At 47.8% G+C, this 24,493-nt stretch overlaps 1 protein-coding gene across 1 annotated transcript in view; it reads left to right on the top strand.

The window, feature by feature from the left end:
- The window catches only part of BATF3 (basic leucine zipper ATF-like transcription factor 3), a 28,678-nt gene extending 7,182 nt beyond the window's left edge, over positions 1-21,496 (top strand). The window contains exons 2-3 of the mRNA XM_063919857.1: positions 12,309-12,413; positions 20,133-21,496. Coding sequence (XP_063775927.1) covers positions 12,309-12,413; positions 20,133-20,321 — 294 coding nt within the window. The 3' untranslated portion in view covers positions 20,322-21,496. The remainder of the gene's footprint in view (positions 1-12,308; positions 12,414-20,132) is intronic.
- Positions 21,497-24,493: the final 2,997 nt, after the last annotated feature.

Here is a 24,493-nt window from a genome sequence, read left to right as displayed (position 1 = left end):
CCGGGTGCAGAAAGGACAATACAGGGTGCCTGGGTACAGGGGATCTTACAGAGTGTGACACAAAACTCCACAGGAGAACGTGGTTGTAAATTAATTCTATATTGTATCTCAAAACATGACATGGATGTGAGGAGATGGAGCGTTGTCAGGAGTCCGCTGGTCAGTACTGAGTCCAGTGCATTAAAAGCAGATTGTTCCATCTGGGCAGTGATCCTGTACATAGGGGGTAATTCAGACCTGATCGCAGCAGCAAATTTGTTAGCATTTGGGCAAAACCATGTGCACTGCAGGTGGGGCAGATGTAACATGTGCAGAGAGAGTTAAATTTGAGAGGTTTATATTGTTTCTGTGCAGGGTAAATACTGGCTGCTTTATTTTAACACTGCAATTTAGATTTCAGTTTGAACACACCCCGCCCAAATCTAACTCTCTCTGCACATGTTACATCTGCCCCCCCTGCAGTGCACATGGGTGGTAATTCCGAGTTGTTCGCTCGCTAGCTGCTTTTAGCAGCTTTGCACACGCTAAGCCGCCGCCTACTGGGAGTGAATCTTAGCATAGCAGAATAGCGAACGAAAGATTTGCAAAATAGCGAATAGAATAGCGATCAGAAATGTATTTGCAGTTTCTGAGTAGCTCGAGACTTACTCTGCCACTGCGATCAGTTCAGTCAGTTTCGTTCCTGGTTTGACGTCACAAACACACCCAGCGTTCGTCCAGACCCTCCCCCGTTTCTCCAGCCACTCCCGCGTTTTTCCCAGAAACGGCAGCGTTTTTCTGCACACTCCCATAAAACGGCCAGTTTCCGCCCAGAAACACCCACTTCCTGTCAGTCACACTCCGATCACCAGAACGAAGAAATTTCTTCGTTAAGCCGTGAGTAAAATACCAAACTTCTTAGAAAATTTACTTAGCGCAGGCGCGGTGCGAACATTGCGCATGCGCAGTTTGCGGAAAATCGCTGCGATGCGAAGAAAAATAACGAGCGAACAACTCGGAATGAGGGCCATGGTTTTGCCCAACTGCTAACAACTTTGCTGCTGCGATCAACTCTGAATTAGGCCCATAACTCTACATGTTCACGCAACTCATCCAAACAAGCTGGTTCTGTTTAAACCATGATGACTCCATGTACAAAATTAAAAAAGTTAATTATTATTATTATTATTAATAATAAAAAATTAAAATAGCGGCAGCATAATCCATCACAGTTGACAAATGGGAACAAAACAGAAATAAATCAAGACTGGATAATAGACAGACATAGAGGTAGGAGGGCCCTGCTCGCAGGCTTACACTCTATAGGGCATGTGATACACAAGGATAGGGGCTGCCAGAGCTGGCCATAGGCATAGGCAAACTAGGCAATTGCCTAGGGCTTTTGATATGCCTAGGGGCATCAGCAGCTTCTGCTGATTAAAATGATATGCGGCACGCCTATATTCTGTGTGAAGCATTTCATATGCAGATACAGCCACAGTCTCACACAGTATATAGGCATGCTGCATATCATTTTAATCAGCAGAAGCTGCTTGTGCATCCTAGCCACATAGCAATGCAAATAAGCTGCATTTTCATAAAAAAAGGTGCCCGACGTTGGCATTGAGGCAAGATTTATGAGGACACATCTGTATCCAAGCAGAGGCAGAGGTCACAGTGTTAGTGGCAGTGTGAGTGCTGTGTGCATGTGAGTGGGTTGGTTGTGCAGTAGTGTTCGGAATATGTGTAAGGAGCATTTTGTGTGTCATGTAAAAATGCATTAATAATGTGCAACATATGTGTAAGGGGCCACTATGTGTGTCATTATGTGTATAAGGGCATTAATAATGTGCAGCATATATGTAACAGGGTACTACTGTATGTGCGTCATTATGTGTATAGGGGCACTAATAATGTGCAGCAAATGTGTAGGGGGCATTATGTGTGTCATTATGTGTATAAGGGTATTAATAATGTGCGGCATAAGTGTAAGGGGCATTATGTGTAAAAGGGCATTAATAAAGGTTGTCATAATGTGTAAGACGCATTATGTTTATAAGGACATTAATAATGTGTCTCATATGTGTAAGGGGCATTACTCTGTGGCATTATGTGTATAAGGTGCTTTACTATGTGGCGTTGCGTATAGAAAGGGCACTACTGTGTCGTCTAATGTGAATAAAGAGCAATAAGGTGTGGTGTAATGTGAATAAGGAGCAATTCAGTGTGATGTAATATGAATAAGGGGCTCTACTGTGAGGAGTAACGTTTATAAGGTAAAGTGATACTACTGTGGGATGTAATATGAATTATGGACACTATCGCATGATCAAATGTGAATAAAGTTGCAGTACTGTGCGGCGTAATTGGAATTGGGGGTACTATTGTGTGGCCATGCCCCTTGCCAGCAAAAACACACCCCTTTTTGGGCTGTGCGCCAAATGTGCGAACTGTTCCTATTTAAAATATAGGGGGTACAAACACCAAATAAGTACTGCTATGGCTGAGGGGTGATGGTTCCGGGAAAGAGGTGCAAGCTCAGAGGCGGAACCAGCGGTGGTGCTAGGGGGCACCAGCCAAAATCTTGCCTAGGGCATCATATTGGTTACGGCCGGCTCTGGGGGCTGCATATTGCATATTGGTTTAACGAGCTCGCAGAGATTCCTGGTGGGCTGTGTGATCAGTCACACAGCAATATTGGCCTAGGGTCAGCGGGATATGTGGCTGTAGAAAGAGAACACATGTAAGTTTTGTGAGAACTGTATAGCGGGTGTGTAACTGGGAGGATAGCTCATGGAGGTTATGTGGGTGGCTCTGGAATTTGATAGGCTTGTCTGAAGAGGTGAGTTTTCAGGGAACGCTTGATGGTTTGGAGACTAGAGAAGAGTCTTATTGTGTGTGGGAGGGCATTCCACAGAGTGGGTGCAGCCCAGATACAGGCCTGTAACTGTGACTGGGAGCAGGTAATGTGTGAGAGACGTAGAGGTCGGGTTGGGAGATGTTTTGAGATAAGCGAAGAGATGTATGTTGGTGTAGTTTTTAATTTACTTCTGTGTGGGGTGGCTAGGGTAGGATTGTGAACATTTTGCTAACAGATAACTAACTCTGGGGCCGGGTGGTCTTCAGTTTGCCGGCTGTTAGGATCCCGGCGCACTGTATACCGGCGCTGGAATCCCGACAACCGGCATACTGACACTTTTTCTCCCTCTTGGGGGTCCACGACCCCCTTGGAGGGAGAATAAATAGCGTGGCACGTGTAGCGTGCCACCGTGCCCGCATCGTGGCGAGCGCAGCGAGCCCACAAGGGGCTTATTTACACTCACCATGCTGTCGGTATGCCGGCGGTCGGGCTCCCGGCGCCGGTATGCTGGTCTCTAGGAGCCCGGCCGCCGGCATACCATACTACACCCCTGGGGCCTACGTAGAAATAATCACAGCAGTGCGACACTTATTAACAGTTCTGATTGCGGTGGGTATTACCATTTTTTATCATAGTTTCCATATTTGTGTACTAAACGTTTCTGCGGGGACAGCGTTGGTGACCGCCCGGCGTTTTCCTGACCGCCGGTCACACAAACCCAACCTCTTCTGTCACGGCGCGAGACATCCTGGCACAAAATGAGGAGTCTTTCGGATTTTGAAAATACCCCTCCACAATATGCAAAATCCGTCTCCTCCGAATATGTCTCCAAGTGCGTGACGCATCTACCACCATCTCAGGATACATGTTCCCCTCTGTCTGAAGAATTGCGCTTTGTGCATTTTTTAATACACTTTGCTTATTCTAGCTGGAGCTAAATACCATTAATGTCTCACTGTAACGATCTCATTTTGCTCAGCGTTGGTGGGGGCTCTGCAGCGAGCGGAGCTTATTGTACATATTGGAACAAACAAATATACAGGAGCTGCTGGAAGAAATTTTATATTTGGCATATGTTTATTTTCACATGAAATGGAAAAGAGAGATCCCAACGCCCCTCAGACATTACTTTCTGTATTAAACTGTTATTTATTTTCTATGTATCATCATTGCTAACTAAATGGCATTTATTATACTATGGCACTGTACAATAATAGGTGGATCTCAGGGAATCCGGTGCCGGTATTCCGACTGATGGGATTCTGAGCGCTGGGATCCTGACCGCATCCCTAATAGGCGGATCAGTGTTGCTTCCAGACCTTTGGAACTACTGGCAGATTTATATTTTAGATACTGTTACTGACAATGAGGTTGGGGGGGGGGTATTTATCAAAGCATGGAGAGAATAAACTGGAGAGAGATAAGGTTCCAATCAGCTTCTAGCTCTCATGTAACAGGCTGCATTTGAAAAATGGCAGTTATGAGCTGATTGGTTGGTACTTTATCTCTTTCCGCTTTATCTCTTCTGAAGCTTTAATAAATACCCCCCTAAGAAACAGCATTGTAGTCACAACAAAGAGGCATAGATCATTTTCATGGCATGCATCTGACACAAATATACTGGAATCATAGCCAGATTATTAGGGTGGAGAGGGCTGTAAGTGACACAAGGGTTCCAGCTTCTCCTCCTCCCCGCCTGGGTCTCTGTGTTCTATGTATCCTGTTTTCTATTGAGGGTCTAGAGAGAGACACACACAGAGTCCGCCTGAGTCCTGTCCCAGTGTGTAAGTAATACAGATGCTGCTGCTGTACTTGCATGTGACAAGATACATTATAGATTTATTTTTCTATGTGTATTTTAAGGTTAAGTTGTCTTTGTTCCACTACAAGAAAAGTTTATAAAATAGTTGTCTTTCAATTAGGTGGAGCTATAACCAGTACCCAGGCATTATTATTAAACTATTAGTTTAAATCTAATATACACCAGTGATTTCAATTTAATATACACAATCTGTACCTCCCACCATGACCCATTCCAGGAGGGACAAAATGCTCTCTACCTGGACTTCCTTCTTTATGATTTCAATCACCTGTGTTGAATCACCTTTCTTATCAATTAAATAGTTAAACACAGGTGACACCAATCATATATTAATTGGGAAGTCCAGGTAGAGAGTATTTTGTCCCTGGGTCATGTTGGGAGGTATGTACAATGTAATATACATCCCCCACCTTCCACCGGTGCTCCCCTGTTTTAAGTGCCCTCGGCACCCCCAAGGCTTAATCCGGCCCTGAATGGAATAGATAATGCTCTAGGTAAAGGACTGAGACTGTGGGTGTTGTGGGCAGTGGTGTAAGCTCAGAGGACGGGACAGAAACTTGCAGGGAACCTCAGCGATATACTGGGTCCTGTTCTGTTTATTGTACTCATTAGTAATCTGTGATTTCTCTCTGTAACATCTGTAATCTCTCTCTGTCTACTGGTATCTTTCCTTCTCTATACAAGCATGCAGTGATTACTCCCATTCTGAAAAAACTAAACTCTGACCCGAACTCTCTCTCATACTACCGTCCCATCTCTCAGCTCCCTTGTCTCTCCAAGCTACTTGAGAAACTCACCTACACTCGCCTCACACACTTTCCTAACTCATACAATTAATTGGACCCACATCAGTCAGACTTTCGTGCCCAACTCTCCAGAGACAGCACTGACTAAGGTAGTGAATGATTTGGTCACTGCTAAATCTAAAGCCCATTACTCACTACTTATTCTTCTAGATCTCTCTGCTGCATGTGACACTGTGACCACTCTCTTCTCATACAGACACTACAATCCCTAGGTCTTCAGGACACAGTCCTTTCTTGGTTCCTTTCCTACCTATCTAATCGCTCCTTCAGTGTTCACTTCTCTGATTCCACCTCCTCTTCTCTGCCTCTATCAGTTGGAGTACCGCAAGGCTCAGTCCTAGGTCCTCTGCTTTTCTCTATCTATACCTTATCTCTTAGTAACTAATCAGCTCTTTTGGATTTCAGTATCATTTGTACGCTGATGATACTAAAATCTACCTATCCTCCCCTGACTTGTCACCATCTGTATTGGGCCGTGTCACTGAATGCCTTTCTGCCGTTTCATCTTGGATGACATCTCGCCACCTCAAACTGAATATTTCCAAAACAGAGCTACTTATATTTCCACTGGCCAATAGTCGTTCCCAAACTGATATCTCTATCACTGTTGATAACTCAGCAATCATCCCTACCCCACAAGCTCGCTGCCTAGGTGTCATTCCTGGCTCTGAACTGTCCTTTGTTCCCCACATTCAATCTGTCTCAAGATCATGTTACATGCATCTAAGAAACATATCCAAAGTACAACCATATCTTACACAAGACACAGCAAACACTCTAATCCATGCTCTCATCATCTCCCGCATTGATTATTGTAATAGTCTCCTGACCGGTCTTACCAAACATAGGCTCTCACCACTACAATCCATTCTGACTGCAGCTGCGAGGCTTATTTTCCTCGCTAGACGTTCATCATCTGCTGATCCGCTCTGTCAGTCCCTCCATTGGTTACCTGTATTCTACCGTAATCAATATAAAATACTTTTACTCACACATAAGGCCATTAACCATACTACACCAATGTACATCACTTCTCTTATCTCATAATATCTCCCTACCTGACCTCTCCGCTCTGCACAAGATCTGCGTATCTCATCCACACTCATTACTCACTCCCATGCACAATTACAGGACTTTCTTCGGGCTGCACCCACTCTGTGGAATGCCCTCCCACGCACAATAAGACTCTCTAGTCTCCAAACCTTCAAACGTTCCCTGAAAACTCATCTCTTCAGGCAGCTTATCACATTCCAGAACCGCTCACTCATCCTTCATAAGCTTTCCTATCCAATTATATCCCCACTGTACAGTCCACACATATCCTCCACATATTTAATTCTTCACTCTCCCTCCCTCCTGATCCCGGTTCATCATTGCTGTAATGTGATATTATGCAGCCCACCAAGAACCTCTGCAATCCGGTGGACAGCTATGCAATAGATAGCACCTATACTTGTGTATCAATGCCTATTCCCCATACATTGTAAGCTTGCGAGCAGGGCCCTCCTACCTCTATGACTGTTTGTTTTTACCCAGTTTTGTTTTATCATTGTGTCCAGTTGAATTTGCTGCGCTATATAAGAAACTGTTAATAATAATAATGATAAAAAAAATGAGTGATAGTTTACATTATTCCAGATGATACAAAGCTCTATCACCCCAACGGGCTCAAATGAACATAAAATACTTTATTGGAAAAGAACTTTGGACTAAAGAGTGGAGCCGTAAATGTTATAAATTCATATCTATATAATAACACAGAATGGTGTGCGCAGCTTACGAGGTTGCACCCTGTGAGCGAGAGACCCCGTACGCCCTGATAATGGCTTCCACCATGACGTGGGTGGGACGGGGCGGATGGCAGAGAAGAGACAGTTGCGGCTGGGGTAAATGGGGTGGGACGGGGGTGGACTGAGGTGACCCAGGCCCATTTTACTAGTTTAAAATAGTGCATAAAGTACAAACCAGAGTACAGAAGGAATGTGATATCACCAGGGGGCAGGGAGCTCGGAGTTATAGTGTCATATGGTATGAGGGTAAGGTAGCAGTGTAGTCAGCATTGGTTTATAGGAAGAGGTATTAGTAGTAGGGAGATGTTGGTTATATGAGCCATTTATACATCGCCGATTGGACCTCACCTCGGCTAATATGTACAGTCCTGGAGGTGCCATCTCCAAAAAGATGGCAATAAAATAGCAAAAAATCAGATAAGGGCTCCTTCTAGAGTCCACGTGCTGCATAATGTATCAGGAACATGTACAGAGGGGAGAGAGGAGATGTGATAGAAACATTTAAATATAGAAACGCACTCATCTGGTTCCGGAAGGGGCTACGTAGTGGCACACGGCTCCTGGGCCCGGAGAGAGCACAACACGCACCCTGCATCCGCATTCTTCAGTACTTACCTCTCCGGAGCCCCGGTGGCAGCGCTGCACAAATCACCGGCGGCCATTTACCCTGCGATCTGCGCTGGCGCAGTATATTAGTCTTCGGGACAGTGACACGGCACATGCACAGTAGGCTCCGGCACAGCGTCAGACTCTTCTTACTTGCGCTGCCGGCTAGAGAGTAGGGGGCCCGGGCGGAGATTGCACTCGGACACACACCTAAGTAAGGCATGCTAGATGAAGCGTCTTAATTGATGAATGTGCCGTTGTCATGGAAACAGCATTGCTCTTAGTATACAGTGAGACTACAGGATACCTTTACTACAGTAGAAGCCGCACAACGCTTTCACATAAGGGGGCAGATACAGAGGGGGGCGCTATTGTCGCCATCTCTGCAAAGCGGCTGTATGATAGTAGGCAAATGCAGCAGGAGGCGTCTTGTGTACATAGACACCTCCTACCGGCTTCTCTGATCTGCTGCTGCGTCCGAAGATGCAGCATCGGATCATCTGCGTGACCCCCAGGTTACTCGAGATGTCCGGGTAAATCACGCTGCTGGGGTCAGCAAAGCTGCGTCCAATGCTGCAGCCATTAGATACGGCATTTCCAGAAATCGTGGGGGTGGCACACCCTTGTTTTCTGAAACACTCCCCCCATGTGCAGCCCCAAAACACCAGCAGCGTGTCAGTCATGCACTGCGACCAACATCTCAGAAACAGATCATTCATTGGCCGATTTTGCAATTTTGCAACGGAACCTGAATAAGCCCCACAGGCTCCTGGCGCTCCAAGTGATACCTATGAAGAACAGGAGGCGGCACATGTATTAATAGTAATCTCTAGAGTGAGATTGTATTGACGACTTTACAGTTACTGAGCAGAGTTCAGAGATCAGAGCTGGCGGCCTTATCTCTTCCTCCAATCCTCTGCTTTCCATGTAAGCAGAGAGTTCTGTGAATGATCTGAGCGTCACATATTAGTTCTGTGTAGCTGACGCTGGGGACAGTCCCTGGCTGCAGACAGCGCCTACGGCTCCCTAGACGGACGCAGTCACCTCCCGGTAAAACTAAATGCTTGTTTCTTGTGAAAAGGTGACTGGTTTCTGCGTAGCCAAGAGTTGTGGATAGGGTTACCACCTCATGCATCATCGATTCCTGGAGAACTCCCCCCCCTCCCGACAACATGCAGTATAAATATGATTTATATTCTATGTTACTGGGGCTGCGCGGTTCGGGGCAGCCTGATCAGCCGCGGCACCCGCCTGGTCTCGGCGCAGTATCCGTAGTGAATGGCGCTTGGCTGATATTAGATAACAATTTGTGAAACATTTAGTTCCCTTTAATAAAATAAAATAAAAAAGATGAAAAGTGGCATAAATGGGCAGATCGGGCAATGCCGGTGATACAGATTATTATTGGGCGGTGGGCAGTCTTTATGGTTGCATTGCATTCTGGGGAACCACGCACACAACCTCCTGGTTTATGTGGAATAATCCCAATTGTCAGCAGGCTGCACTGGAGGGAAGAGCTGACCCTACCGGCCCGCTGCTGCTCCCAGTCACCGTCCGCCGCCAGTCCGCCTTGCTACTATTCGTCTCGACGTCTCCCTCGGCCCTCCCCTGCTTCCCTTCACTCACGTGACATGTCACGGGCGTCCGCGTCCCCTGTGTGCGCGCCGCACGCACAGCCGCTGGCGCCGCCCCCAGCTGTCCCACTAGTTTGTGGGCTGGTGGAGGCGGAGTCCCATTATTCCGGGAGAAACCCGGAATCCGGGAGAGAGGAAAAGCCTCCTTGATAGTTGCCACCAAATCCTGGAGAATCCTAGTTGTCACCTTTATCACAAGTAATCAGAACACACACATTTAAAGATTCATGAATCACAAGACAATCCACTAGTAATGCCAATATATATATATATATATATATATATATATACATACATACTGTATATGTTTATAATAATTAAATATGACCTGTTCTGTTTCTGTAATGCACCTCCCCCCCTCCCCTTCCCCAGGTGGCTCCCACTGCATCGACGGAGGCGGACGGACCAGGAGAGAACCCTGCAGTACGGGGTCAGACCAAAAATGCATTTCGTCATTTCATCAGGGAAATGAATTTTATAGTTTCAGTGGCCCCTGGGTCCTGGTCCAGTTGTCAATAGATCCAATGCAAGGTTTCATTCACAACTTGAGGGCAGTGCCCAATGATCCCGGTCTGAGCCTCTGCAGTATATAAAGCATACCTCCCAACTGTCTAGATTTTCACGGGACAGTCCCGTTTATTTTGGGACTGTCCCGCTGTCCCACCCACGGGCCGCAGAGTCCCGTGGCATGGGGGGGGGGGGGGGGGGCAGTTGGGAGGCTCCTCTCATGCGCACATCGTCTATTCACTGGAAACAGAGGGAGAGAGGGCATGCCAGCAGCTCATAGAGCGCTGGGCATGCCCCCTCAGTGACGGAAAACGCGTCACTCCCGCAAAGCCGCGCACCCTTCCAATAGGCCACACCCCTTTTCAAATTCCGGCGTTGATGTCCCAGTTCGACTATCTAAAATGTTGGGAGGTATGTATAAAGGTATATTATTATTATTATTATTATTACTATTATTATCTTTTATTTATATGGCGTCACATGGGATCCGCTGCGCCCAATTACAGAATAAACAAATAAGCAAAACATGAAGACAGTGACTTACAGCTCAATACAATATAAGACAAGTACAGGGTATATAAACATAGCTGCGTCAGCAGGCGACACTGACATAAATATCAAGGGAAGGATTTGGCGCCATCAGAGGGAGTATTGAAATGAAGATAGGTTAAAGAGACATAAAAGCACATGAGGGAAGAGGGCCCTGCTCGTGAAAGCTTGCGTTCTAAAGATGCAACAGACCATAGCTACGACAGCACATGCTTGGTCACATTCCCCCAGTCCTGGTCTATGACAGATCACCCGTCGGCCCTGCTTGTACTTCACAACATACTATAATGACTACATAAAGGAGTAGATAATACTATTACTCCGCTCATCATGAGACTTGAGATGAAGTTTCTGTTCCCTCAACAAAGTTTCAAAAAGTAGTTTATGTGTAAGAAAGAGGCGCGTTCCCCTCAGTCTGTCAGGAAATACAAAGACATCAATAACAACAAAAACCCATCCGCTCTATTGCGTCCACAATTAAAGCATGGCGCAAAGTCTAAAGACGAGGGGGAAGATGTATCAAAACTTGGAGAGAGATAAAGTGGAAAGAGATAAAGTACCAGCCAATCAGCTCCTAACTGCCATGTTACAGACTATGCTCGAAAAACAACAGTTAGGAGCTGATTGGTTTGTACTTTATCGCTCTCTCCAAAATTTTATACCTCTCCTTTTATGAAAGACAAAAGTACACCTGAGGCCACCTATATGAAGGCGTTACTTACCTGCTACGTGGAGTATGTTCGGCCTGTGCGGGGCGTCCTGTTACCCATTCCCCAGAGGTATAACTATAAATTCCATTTATGAGCAGATGGCATTGGTGGATACGCTCTTCCAGTGAGCGTATCTAACCAGTGATTAATGTCAGGAGATGAAAGAGCTGGTGGTGTGGGGGGCAGTGACCTGTCTATTGGGAGGTACCAGGCTGTGTGTGACATGGGCAGTGCCCTCATGTGGGCAGGGAGTCAGGGCCGTCACTAGGGGTGTTCCGCCACACAGTTATTTGCAGCGCCAAAATGTTCCGTTGCATTTTACAATTGGGGAAAAAAGAGTAATAAGGCAAACTAAGCGATCGGAGGGTCCTGCTCGTACCATCACACTGTCACTTTGTACCTGTATAACTTTCAAATGAGACTATTTATTATTATTTAAAGTAAGTGAAAATAATATTTTTCACTTTCGTCAAAAAAAAAAAGTAATAGGCCTATTCATTATAGTTATAGCAGGAGATATCACTGACAGCACCACTGCCTCCGCCGTCCTCATGCACCACTATGAGGGCGTAGCAAAAATCCAATTCTGCAAGCCCCGCAAAGTACATTGTACTGGGGGCTTGTCAGTGCTGTGTAACGCCTCGCCAATATCACTGACAGCACCACTGCCTCCGCCGTCCTCATGCACCACTATGAGGGCGTAGCAAATATACAATTCTGCAAGCCCCGCAAAGTACATTGTACTGGGGGCTTGTCAGTGCTGTGTAACGCCTCGTTAGGTCCTGCCACGTCTGTGCTGGGGTGAGGCCAAATGTATAACTGCCAACTCAGGTACAAAAATGGTGCCCATTGACCTTCACCTCATCCAATTGGTGACCACACCCGGTCCACCTAGCCACACCTTCATGCCACTTAAGCACACCCCCACGGAGAGATGACGGTGGTATACCTGTGTCTGTAGCAGGTGGAGAAGGGTATATAGGAATGTGTGCTGTACCCGGCCATGGGCACCAGTACCCGCCTCTCACACCACTTTCTTTTGCAGAGTTCAGATCTAAGTGACAGAAAGGTGCGAAGGAGGGAGAAGAACAGAGTCGCCGCCCAGAGGAGCCGCAAGAAACAGACGCAGAAAGCAGACAAGCTACACGAGGTAAGTGCGGTGTGCCCAATATGTACTGTACATGTGGGAACAACAGACGCCCGTCAGATGCCCCAGCTCGGGAAACGGGAGTTCTAGCTTATGTGATAAAGGGATCTATGTACTAAGCCTTGGAGAGATAAAGTGCCAGCCAATCAGCTCCTAGCTGCCATGTCACAGGCTGTGTTTGAAAAATGACAGTGAGGAGCTGGTTGGCTGGTACTTTATCTCTCTCCACGTCATCTCTCTCCGCATCTTGTGCCTCAGCGATTCAGTCTTTGTATGCAGCGCATGTGCTGAAGCTTCTCTGCGCCACAAAAAATTGGTTGCATCTGTTTTTCCATGAAATAGGGCATTTTGGAAGCACGATCTGGGCTGTGTCAAAGTGATCACATGTTACCACCCTGACATGTGGCAGTGTCATGGGCAGGGCCATCTTCACATATGGGCTCACTGGGCAGCTGCCCCAGGTCCCCACAATTCTAGAGGCCATAGAGCAGGAGCAGTCTGGGCATATGACCCCCTCGTCCCCCCTGCCCTGGGCTGGTGACTTTGGAGATACTTGGGTATTACACAGAATCAGTGTGGCCAAGAAGCATTCCCCAGCTACCTCCAGCCAGACAGTGAATGGCTGTCAACATGCTGATTGGTAGATGGCTGGAGCTATCCACCAATCAGAGTACAGTATTGTTTACCTGACTCCCAGCCTGCAGCCAGACAGTGAATGACTGTCAGTTGATTGGTGGTTGGATGGAGCTATCCACCAATCAAGGTGCTGACAGCCACTCACTGTCTGAAAGCATGTGGAGAGAGGGTGCGGGACTGCAGGAGGATCACTATTTCCATTTATTCACATGAATGGGTGGGTAGTGTCCTGAGTGCACAATGCTTTTCTCAGGGCCTGCAAAGCGTTGTGTTATTCATGTGTACAGAGCGGGAAAAGCCTGTTCCTGATGTATCTTGTGCACATAGCATGGGACAGGTGCAGATACTAATGGTGCCCATTGCAGTGGTCAGCGTAAAATCAATGGGCGGCACTGGTTTCTGCTGGCACACGCACAATCCCCTCACATTAATCCCAAAGATTATCGTATTAGTGTAAGGTAGTAACGCAGCTTCCTGCACCTACAACCACTCTGCCTGCACCTAGAGCCACTCTGCCTGCACCTAGCGCCACTCTGCCTTCACCTACAGCCTCTCTACCTGCACCTACAGCCACTCTGCCTGCACCTAGCGCCACTCTGCCTGCACCTACAGCCACTCTGCCTGCACCTAGCGCCACTCTGCCTGCACCTAGCGCCACTCTGCCTGCACCTAGAGCCACTCTGCCTGCACCTACAGCCTCTCTACCTGCACCTACAGCCACTCTGCCTGCACCTACAGCCTCTCTACCTGCACCTACAGCCACTCTGCCTGCACCTACAGCCACTCTGCCTGCACCTAGCGACACTCTGCCTGCACCTAGAGCCACTCTGCCTGCACCTAGCGACACTCTGCCTGCACCTACAGCCACTCTGCCTGCACCTAGCGACACTCTGCCTGCACCTAGCGCCACTCTGCCTTCACCTACAGCCTCTCTGCCTGCACCTAGCGCCACTCTGCCTGCACCTACAGCCACTCTGCCTGCACCTAGCGCCACTCTGCCTGCACCTACAGCCACTCTGCCTGCACCTACAGCCACTCTGCCTGCACCTAGCGCCACTCTGCCTGCACCTACAGCCACTCTGCCTGCACCTAAAACCACTCTGCCTGCACCTAGCGCCACTCTGCCTTCACCTACAGCCACTCTACCTTCATCTAGTGCCACTCTGCCTGCACCTACAGCCACTCTGCCTTCACCTACAGCCACTTTGCCTTCACCTAGCGCCACTCTGCCTGCACAAGTTCTCAAACTCTGTCCTCAGGACCCCACACGGTTCATGTTTTGCAGGGCACCTGTAGATTTTTAAAATGTGACAGTTGGTGATACACATAGCAGCTGCTGGGCGACATGAAAAACGTGAACTGTGTGGGGTCCTTAGGACCAAGTTTGAGAACCACTGACCTAGATCAACTCTGCCCGCACCTACAGCCACTCTGCCTGCACCTACAGCCACTCTGCCTTCACCTAGCGCCACTCTGCCTGCACCTACAGTCACTCTACCTTCACCTACAGCCACTCTGCCTTCACCTACAACCACTCTGCAGATACCTACAACCACTCTGCCTGCACCTACAGCCACTCTGCCTTTGCCTAGAGCCACTCTGCCTTCACCTACAGCCACTCTGCCTATACCTACTGTACTCTGCCTGCACTTAGCGCCACTCTGCCTTCACCTACAGCCACTCTGCCTTCACCTACAGCCACTCTGCCTGCACCTAGAGCCACTCTACCTGCACCTAGAGCCACTCTGCCTTCACCTACAGCCTCTCTGCCTGCACCTACAGCCACTCTGCCTGCACCTAGAGCCACTCTGCCTTCACCTACAGTCACTCTGCCTTCACATACAGCCACTCTGCCTTCACCCACAGCCACTCTGCCTGCACCTAGAGCCACTCTACCTGCACCTAGAGCCACTCTACCTGCACCTAGAGCCACTCTGCCTTCACCTACAGCCTCTCTGCCTGCACCTACAGCCACTCTGCCTGCACCTGGAGCCACTCTGCCTGCACCTACAGTCACTCTGCCTTCACCTACAGCCACTCTGCCTTCACCTACAGCCACTCTGCCTGCACCCACAGCCACTCTACCTTCGCCTAGAGCCACTCTGCCCGCACCTACAGCCACTCTGCCTGCACCTACAGCCACTCTACCTTCGCCTAGAGCCACTCTGCCTGCGCCTACAGCCACTCTGCCTGCACCTAGAGCCACTATGCCTGCACCTACAGTCACTCTGCCTTCACCTACAGCCACTCTGCCTTCACCTACAGCCACTCTGCCTGCACCTAGAGCCACTCTACCTGCACCTAGAGCCACTCTACCAGCACCTACAGCCACTCTGCCTTCGCCTAGAGCCACTCTGCCTTCACCTACAGCCACTCTGCCTGCACCTACAGCCACTCTACCTTCACCTAGAGCCACTCTGCCCGCACCTACAGCCACTCTGCCTGCACCTACAACCACTCTGCCTTCGCCTACAGCCACTCTGCCTGCTCCTACAGCCACTCTGCCTTCATCTACAACCACTCTGCCCGCACCTACAACCACTCTGCCTGCACCTACAGCCACTCTGCCTTCGCCTACAGCCACTCTGCCTGCTCCTACAGCCACTCTGCCTTCGCCTAGAGCCACTCTGCCTGCACCTACAGCCACTCTGCCTGCACCTACAGCCACTCTACCTGCACCTACAGCCACTCTGCCTGCACCTACAGCCACTCTGCCTGCACCTACAGCCACTCTGCCTGTACCTACAGCCACTCTGCCTGCACCTAGAGCCACTCTACCAGCACCTACAGCCACTCTGCCTTCGCCTAGAGCCACTCTGCCTTCACCTACAGCCACTCTGCCTGCACCTACAGCCACTCTACCTTCGCCTAGAGCCACTCTGCCCGCACCTACAGCCACTCTGCCTGCACCTACAACCACTCTGCCTTCGCCTACAGCCACTCTGCCTGCTCCTACAGCCACTCTGCCTTCATCTACAACCACTCTGCCCGCACCTACAACCACTCTGCCTGCACCTACAGCCACTCTGCCTTCGCCTACAGCCACTCTGCCTGCTCCTACAGCCACTCTGCCTTCGCCTAGAGCCACTCTGCCTGCACCTACAGCCACTCTGCCTGCACCTACAGCCACTCTACCTGCACCTACAGCCACTCTGCCTGCACCAACAGCCTCTCTGCCTTCACCTACAGCAACTCTGCCTGTACCTACAGCCACTCTGCCTGCACCTAGAGCCACTCTGCCTGCACCTACAGCTACTATGCCTGCACCTAACAACCACTTTGCCCGCACTTACAGCCACTCTGCTTTCACCTAACAGCCACTCTGCCCGCACCTGTAGCCACTCTGCTTTCACCGTAGAGCAACTCTGCCTGCACCTATAGGCACTCTGCCTGCACCTAGAGCCACTCTGCCTTCACCTACAGCCACTCTACCTGCACCTAGAGCCACTCTGCCCGCACCTACAACCACTCTGCCTGCACCTACAACCACTCTGCCTGCACCTAGAGCCACTCTGCCTTCGCCTACAGCCACTCTGCCTGCTCCTACAGCCACTCTGCCTTCGCCTAGAGCCACTCTGCCTTCACCTACAGCCACTCTGCCCGCACCTAGAGCCACTCTGCCTTCACCTACAGCCACTCTGCCTGTACCTACAGCCACTCTGCCTGCACCTACAGCCACTCTGCCTGCACCTACAGCCACTCTGCCTGCACCTACAGCTACTATGCCTGCACCTAACAACCACTTTGCCCGCACTTACAGCCACTCTGCTTTCACCTAACAGCCACTCTGCCCGCACCTGTAGCCACTCTGCTTTCACCGTAGAGCAACTCTGCCTGCACCTATAGGCACTCTGCCTGCACCTAGAGCCACTCTGCCTGCACCTACAGCCACTCTGCCTGCACCTACAGCCACGCTGCCTGCACCTAGAGCCACTCTGCCTTCACCTACAGCCACTCTACCTGCACCTAGAGCCACTCTGCCCACACCTACAGCCACGCTGCCTGCACCTAGCGCCACTCTGCCTGCACCTACAGCCACTCTGCCTGCACCTACAGCTACTATGCCTGCACCTAGAGCCACTCTGCCAGCACCTACAGCCACTCTGCTTTCGCCTAGAGCCACTCTGCCCGCACTTACAGCCACTCTGCCCACACTTGGCCACTTTGTATGCAGGGCTGCCAAGAGAAATCTTGGGCCCTGGTACAACAACTTCTTGGGCCCCCACTGGAGGGTGTGTGACCACAGCATGCTGAGGGCATGGCCACTCCTCTTTGGGGGCGTGTCTAGCACTTCAGAAGCACCCAATCACAGGAGCATGGCATGCCTTTGAGCCAGGGCAGTAGAGGGCCTGGCTGGGCCCAAGTATTTTTCGGGGGACATGGCCTAATCACAGGAGGTGTGGACCTGGGCCCCTCTATCAGACCTGGGCCCGGGTAATTTGTTCCCTCTCCCCCCTCTCTCGGCGCCACTGTCTGTCTGCACCTACAGGCCCCTTCGTGTGGTAAGAATCGTTGTTCACCTGAAAGCAGTGTAAAAAAAATAGAAAAAATAAATAAACATTTAAGCAATTTATAGTTGACACTTTGAAGTGCGTTCTCTGTTTTCAGCCTCGGGACCTATAACTGAATATAAGTGTGACCGAATAGGGAACCAGTTCTGATCATTTCAGCATATCTAGTGACACAAGCGCAGGAACTGACTGTATTACAGCGTAGAGAGGAACAATATCTGCAAATAGTGACAGTGGCTGGTTCCCACCCAGTGCGTCAGGACACCAGGCAAGATGAGTGGTAGATAAGCTGACGCTATGATGTCATACTGTAGGTAGGCCTAATCCGATTTCTTCTAAGATACAGTAGAACTAAAAGCTATTTGCTAGATGCTATTACGGGAAATGTCCTGAGGTCAGGGGTCACATGGGATATTACACTTCTGCACAATGTGTGTAAAGGCGAAATATCTGTTCCACAAATAACACAACTGCTGAGTGTTCGCCGGCTGGAGGGAAGTCAGGATGAAAGCGAAACAGTGACGGATGCACTGACATGTGTGAGCCGCGACACTTACACCGTCTACATCACTTATTGATACATCAATAACTAATCAATACACTAATCCAGGCATTCCCAACCACGGTCCTCAAGGCACACCAACAGTGCAGGTTTTAGTGATATCCAGGCTTCAGCACAGGTGACTTAATTAGTAGCTCAGATATTTTGATTTAACCATCTGTGCTGCAGCCTGGATATCACTAAAACCTGCACTGTTGGTGTGCCTTGAGGACCGTGGTTGGGAATGCCTGCACTAATCTATACTAATATGATAAGAACATGGGGGGTTATTCAGGTTTGTTAGCAAACCAAAAAAGTTAGCAATTGGGCAAAACCATGGCCCTCATTCCGAGTTGTTCGCTCACTAGCTGCTTTTAGCAGCATTGCACACGCTAAGCCGCCGCCTACTAGGAGTGAATCTTAGCTTAGCAGAATAGCGAACGAAAGATTAGCAGAATTGCGAATAGAATAGCGATCAGAAATTTCTTGGCAGTTTCTGAGTAGCTCGATACTTACATCTACACTGCGATCAGTTCAGTCAGTTTCGTTCCTGGTTTGACGTCACAAACACACCCAGCGTTCGCCCAGCCACTCCCCCGTTTCTCCAGACACTCCCGCGTTTTTCCCGAAAACGCCAGCGTTTTTTCACACACTCCCATAAAACGGCCAGTTTCCGCCCAGAAACACCCACTTCCTGTAAATCTCACTCCGATCACCAGAGCGAAGAAATTTCTTCGTTAAGCCATGAGTAAAATACCAAACTTCTTAGCAAATTTACTTGGCGCAGCCGCGGTGCGAACATTGCGCATGCGCAGTTTGCGGAAAATCGCTGCGATGCGATGAAAAATAACGAGCAAACAACTCGGAATGAGGGCCCAGGTGCACTGCAGGTGGGGCAGATGTAACATGTGCAGAGAGAGTTAGATTTGGGTGGGGTGTGTTCAAACTGAAATCTAAATTGCAGTGTAGAAATAAAGCAGCCAGTATTTACCCTGCACAGAAACAATGTAACCCACCCAAATCTAACGCTCTCTGCACATGTTACATCTGCCCCACCTGCAGTGCACATAGGGGATAATTCCAAGTTGATCGCAGCAGGATTTTTGTTAGCAGTTGGGCAAAACCATGTGCACTGCAGGGGAGGTAGATATAACATGTGCAGAGAGAGTTAGATTTGGGTGGGTTATTTTGTTTCTGTGCAGGGTAAATACTGGCTGCTTTATTTTTACACTGCAAATTAGATTGCAGATTGAACACACCACACCCAAATCTAACTCTCTCTGCACATGTTATATCTGCCTCCCCTACAGTGCACATGGTTTTGCCCAACTGCTAACAAAAATACTGCTGCGATCAACTTGGAATTACCCCCATGGTTTTGCCCATTTGCTATCTTTTTTGGTATGCTAAACAAGCCTGAATAAGGCCCTTTGTGTCTGTTTGTTTCAAGTTGGCGCAGACACGTCTGAACCGATTCTCATGACACCGCCGGTATCATTTGTAGCGGAGATTCCTAGAAATAACCCTTACGTTGTTTCATCTCTATCCACCAAGTTAAAACTGAGCAGTAACAAAAATAAAAGTTATTGCCATCATCAGTGTAAGAGATAGGTGCGGCACCACGCGTGCGGCCGGTAAGGGGTAGGGGTGCTTTGGGCCCGTGTTCAGTTGAATAGGTCTTGAATAAGTCTTTGAAAGCACAGAAGTGTATAAAACACACAAAAAGTGTTTATCTAGGCTTCCCGTTACTTGTAATGGTCATGCTACACGTCCATGTGACACTCCCATGACAATCCCATGAAACTCTTCTCTTGCGTGTTTCCGCCCTGCCTCCATGTATAGAGAGACATGCCTGCGACAAGACGCATATGCTCATATCCCATAGCAACATGTAGCCTTAAAGCCTGGAATACACTATCCCCTACACTAAGTTACAATTCTGCAATGTGCAATATGACCCGAGAACACCTCTGAGGTTGGCGTGCCTCATGCCTCTCCACAAGGCCATCATCTGTTTTCTTCTTCATTCAACAGGAGTATGAGAGTCTCGAGCAGGAAAACGCTTCGCTGAAAAAGGATATTGGGAAACTCACAGATGAGCTGAAACACCTGAGCCAGGTGCTGAAGGACCACGAGCAGCTATGCCCTTACCTCCACTGCCCAGTGAACTTTGTGGCCGTGCCCAGGATGACAGATGCTGTGGCTGGCTGCCTGCCTCGATGACCCAAACTCTTCACCAATGGACCAACCAAGCTACTACGTGCATGTTCTCTGTTGGGTTCCAAGACTCAATCCTAAAGGTTTGGCCGTCGGATCAGCGAATGGGATCTGGAATATTACGCAATGGAGGAAAAATGGGTCACAAAAGACTTTGCACTTTTAGAGAAGCCTTCATATGGGACGGGAGTAGGCTGAATGCTAGAGGAAGACTTCCAGGTTGGGCTTCTGTACTATGCGAACCTCTGCTGAATATGCCCTGGTTACCTCTACTCAGTGATCATGCAGAACAGTTATACCAACTCTTAGATGTTTTTATGTCACAGCTGTATGATATTAGGAAATATGTCTAAATATCACCCTATTGTTTATTTATCATATTGTGTATATATCCAGCGCCTGCAATAATCCAGGTGCGTGCAACCTGTTACTCTCTGTTGTGGAACTGCAAACCCGTGCCCTTTCAGAAGACGTATAACTGAGGAGCGACGGGGGTCCATAACCTGGCACAGAGGAACTGATAATGTAGGTATTGCTGGGACTTTTAGTTCCAAAGCAGCTGGCCAAACTTTAGTGTTGTAATGAACGTCTAATAATCACTAACATGTATTCTTCATAATAGGAACCTTTTCTCCATTTAGGGAGCAAGAATCTTAGAGGAAACATGGTTCTTTACTAGAAAAGGGTCTGGAAACGGAACAAGAAAATGAAATCCTTAGGTCTGGATGATATTCACCCATGGACACTAAGGGGACTATATTTTCATGGCGCTCTTCCAAACTTTCAGTAACTCTCTGTCCTCTGATCTGGTGTCTGCACATAAGTTATAAAACATTTCTCATGTCATTGATTGAACTGGGGGACTGAGGAAAGTTGTTGATAAAGGGCCGCCTTATTCAGGTGTGTTAGCAAACCAAAAAAGCAGACTAACGGGCAAAACCATGTGCACTGCAGGTGGGGCAGATGTAACATGTGCAGAGACAGTTAGATTTGGGTAGGGTGTGTTCAAACTGAAATATAAATTGCAGTGTAAAAATAAAGCAGCCAGTATTTGCCCTGCACAGAAACAATATAACCCACCCAAATCTAACTCTCTCTGCACATGTTACATCTGCCCCACCTGCAGTGCACATGGGGGGTAATTCCAAGTTGATCGCAGCAGGAATTTTGTTAGCAGTTGGGCAAAACCATGGGGGTCATTCCGAGTTGTCCGCTCGTTATTTTTTTCTCGCAACGGAGCGATTAGTCGCTAATGCGCATGCGCAATGTCCGCAGTGCGACTGCGCCAAGTAAATTTGCTATGCAGTTAGGTTTTTTACTCACGGCATTATGAGGTTTTTTCTTCGTTCTGGTGATCGTAATGTGATTGACAGGAAGTGGGTGTTTCTGGGCGGAAACTGGCCGTTTTATGGGTGTGTGCGAAAAAACGCTACCGTTTCTGGGAAAAACGCGGGAGTGTCTGGAGAAACGGAGGAGTGTCTGGGCGAACGCTGGGTATGTTTGTGACGTCAAACCAGGAACGAAACGGACTGAACTGATCGCACTGGAAGAGTAAGTCTGGAGCTACTCAGAAACTGCACAGAGATGTCTTTTCGCAATATTGCGAATCTTTCGTTTGCAATTTTTATAAGCTAAGATTCACTCCCAGTAGGCGGCGGCTTAGCGTGTGCAATGCTGCTAAAAGCAGCTAGCGAGCGAACAACTCGGAATGACCACCCATGTGCACTGCAGGGGAGGCAGATATAACATGTGCAGAGAGAGTTAGATTTGGGTGGGGTGTGTTCAATCTGCAATCTAAATTGCAGTGTAAAAATAAAGCAGCCAGTATTTACCCTGCACAGAAACACAATAACCCACCCAAATCTAACTCTCTCGGCACATGTTACATCTGCCCCACCTGCAGTGCACATGGTTTTGCCCAACTGCTAACAAATTTCCTGCTGCGATCGGGTCTGAATTAGGCCCTTTGTCAAGTCAACTGATGTATTTCTTAAAAACAATCTATTTTATAATGGAGCAGTTTATTAGAGATTGTTTGATAGAAGAGGAAGACGTGGCTATACTTAGAACTGATAACTACGCCCTGTGGTGTGGAAGGACTGAGTCGCTGGCAGCGGGCGTTCATCTGCCGGGCTACAAGCTATATACAGATGTCAGTAATATTTACATTTGGTCGGAGATATCTTCGGGGTAACATGATTATATCACATGGTGGTCATTCTGTAAGGCCAGAATAAAGCAAGTTCCATCGTCAACACTTATCAAAACAATACAGCGTCAAAGTGCTACAATGGCAGCCAGCTCCACTTCTCTTAGGGGTAAATTTACTAATGGTTCTAAAAATGAAAAGTGATGATGTTGCCCATAGCAACCACTTAAATGTTGTCAATCATTTCTCTATTGCCTCCTAGACAATGATAGACAGAATGAGGTCGGTTGCCCTGGGCAACACCACCACTTTTCATTTTTAGAACCTTTAGAAAATTTACACCTACGAGAGGTGGAGCTGGCGGCCATTGTATATCCTGTTATATGATGTATGGAGGGCGATGATCCTGCGCTAGTGACGCAGACATGACTGTGCCAGTCTTTGTCCCTCACGCTAGGAGTGGCATGATGTGTCGTACCTGGGTGCCATTTTCTCGGAGTCTACGCTTAACTCCATATCTTTTTATGGACAGATGTACACTCCGGTGCACAGGAAATGTTACGCTATGCGATTGGGTGTTTCCGATCGGAGTAGCTGTTTTCGGCACCCAATGGGAGACAGCGGCATGTGTAAAAAGCATAGAACAGCTCTACGTAAGGGGTAAGGGAGGGGTAGGGGGAAGACGGCGCAGGATTGCACGCTGTGGTGCATGTTTGGTCATTGTCAGCAGAAGTATTCTATGTACACCCTCGGACCATAAGACTGGACCCTATGTTTCCGTGTTTTAAGGGACAAAATGTGTACTTTATGGTTCTAAAAATACAGGACTAGGACCAGAACTTGGGGGTGTATTTACGGTCAGGTTCTAAAACCCGGATATTCTGATCATGTCCGTTACAGAAACATAAAAGGGCAACGGGGTAAGGTGGGAGTTTTTTTTAAACTGCTGATGTTGCACATATCAACCAATCAGAATCTATCTATTATTTTCTAGACGCAGCTACATAAATGTTAAGTAGAATCTGATTGGTTGCTATGACAACATCATCAGTTCTAAAAAAAAACCTCCCACCTTAGTAAATTTACCCCAATGCATTTGCTAGCTGCGTTTGGCTGCTAATAGCGTTTCCCATAAACATGATTGGAAGCTCCGGGTTTTGGAACTCGGTGTTTAGTAAATAAGCCCCTTGGTGTATAAATAGCATCCAGGACTCTGGGAGCCATTTTGTTGTTGTCATGTACCAAGAGCATTGATTGGCCAGTCCATGCAGCACTCTTATTTGTCAGCAAAAGGAAACTTGGGGAAGTTTTTTTTTATTGTTCTTTTTTTTATTTTTATAAAAAAAACACATATTAGTGTGGATATCACCTATATTGTACAATATGTGTTTTCCTAAAATGTACCTGTGTCTGTAAAATGGTCATCCAGGATGTGCGCTGTGGGTGTGCGCTTCTGTGTTCTTCCCTAGTCTAATATATCCCCAATAATAGTCTTATGCTAAATCCAGCGGAAAGATGGAAAAATTAGAAAAGTTCCAAAAAAATTCCAGTGAGAAAACCCCGATTGTCCCGGAGCAAAATGTGGCGAGTTGGAATTATAGATATTATGTAACGGTCAAGTTGGGATTAGTTGTTATTTGCTAATTACACTTTATTTTCTGACTCTCAACAAGAGAATTGCACTGAATACGTTCCCAATAAATATACATACCTCATTACCTCACCGGTATTCATGGTTTTATTTTCAGTTCATATATTTGCGGAATAGAATATTCTATGTTTATAACATAACTAATAATTAGACATTCATTTACATTCATTAGATTACATTAATTCAAATGAAATTACTGGGAAACTATATAGGGTGAGTCTCCTATACCCCAAATTCCAAAATACGGAATAATACAGAAACATAGATAGTGACACCTTTGATTTATTACATACTTTATTTCATGCACAAAATCATTTGAAATATTGCATAAAATGACCTTTAGGCTGTGTATAAGGTGTATATATGAAACAGAAATGC

The sequence above is a fragment of the Pseudophryne corroboree genome, chromosome 4, assembly GCF_028390025.1.
Source record: "Pseudophryne corroboree isolate aPseCor3 chromosome 4, aPseCor3.hap2, whole genome shotgun sequence".
NCBI classification, from domain to species: domain Eukaryota; kingdom Metazoa; phylum Chordata; class Amphibia; order Anura; family Myobatrachidae; genus Pseudophryne; species Pseudophryne corroboree.
Note: the sequence above shows the minus strand (reverse complement) of the source record. Positions and strands in the feature narration are given on the sequence as shown.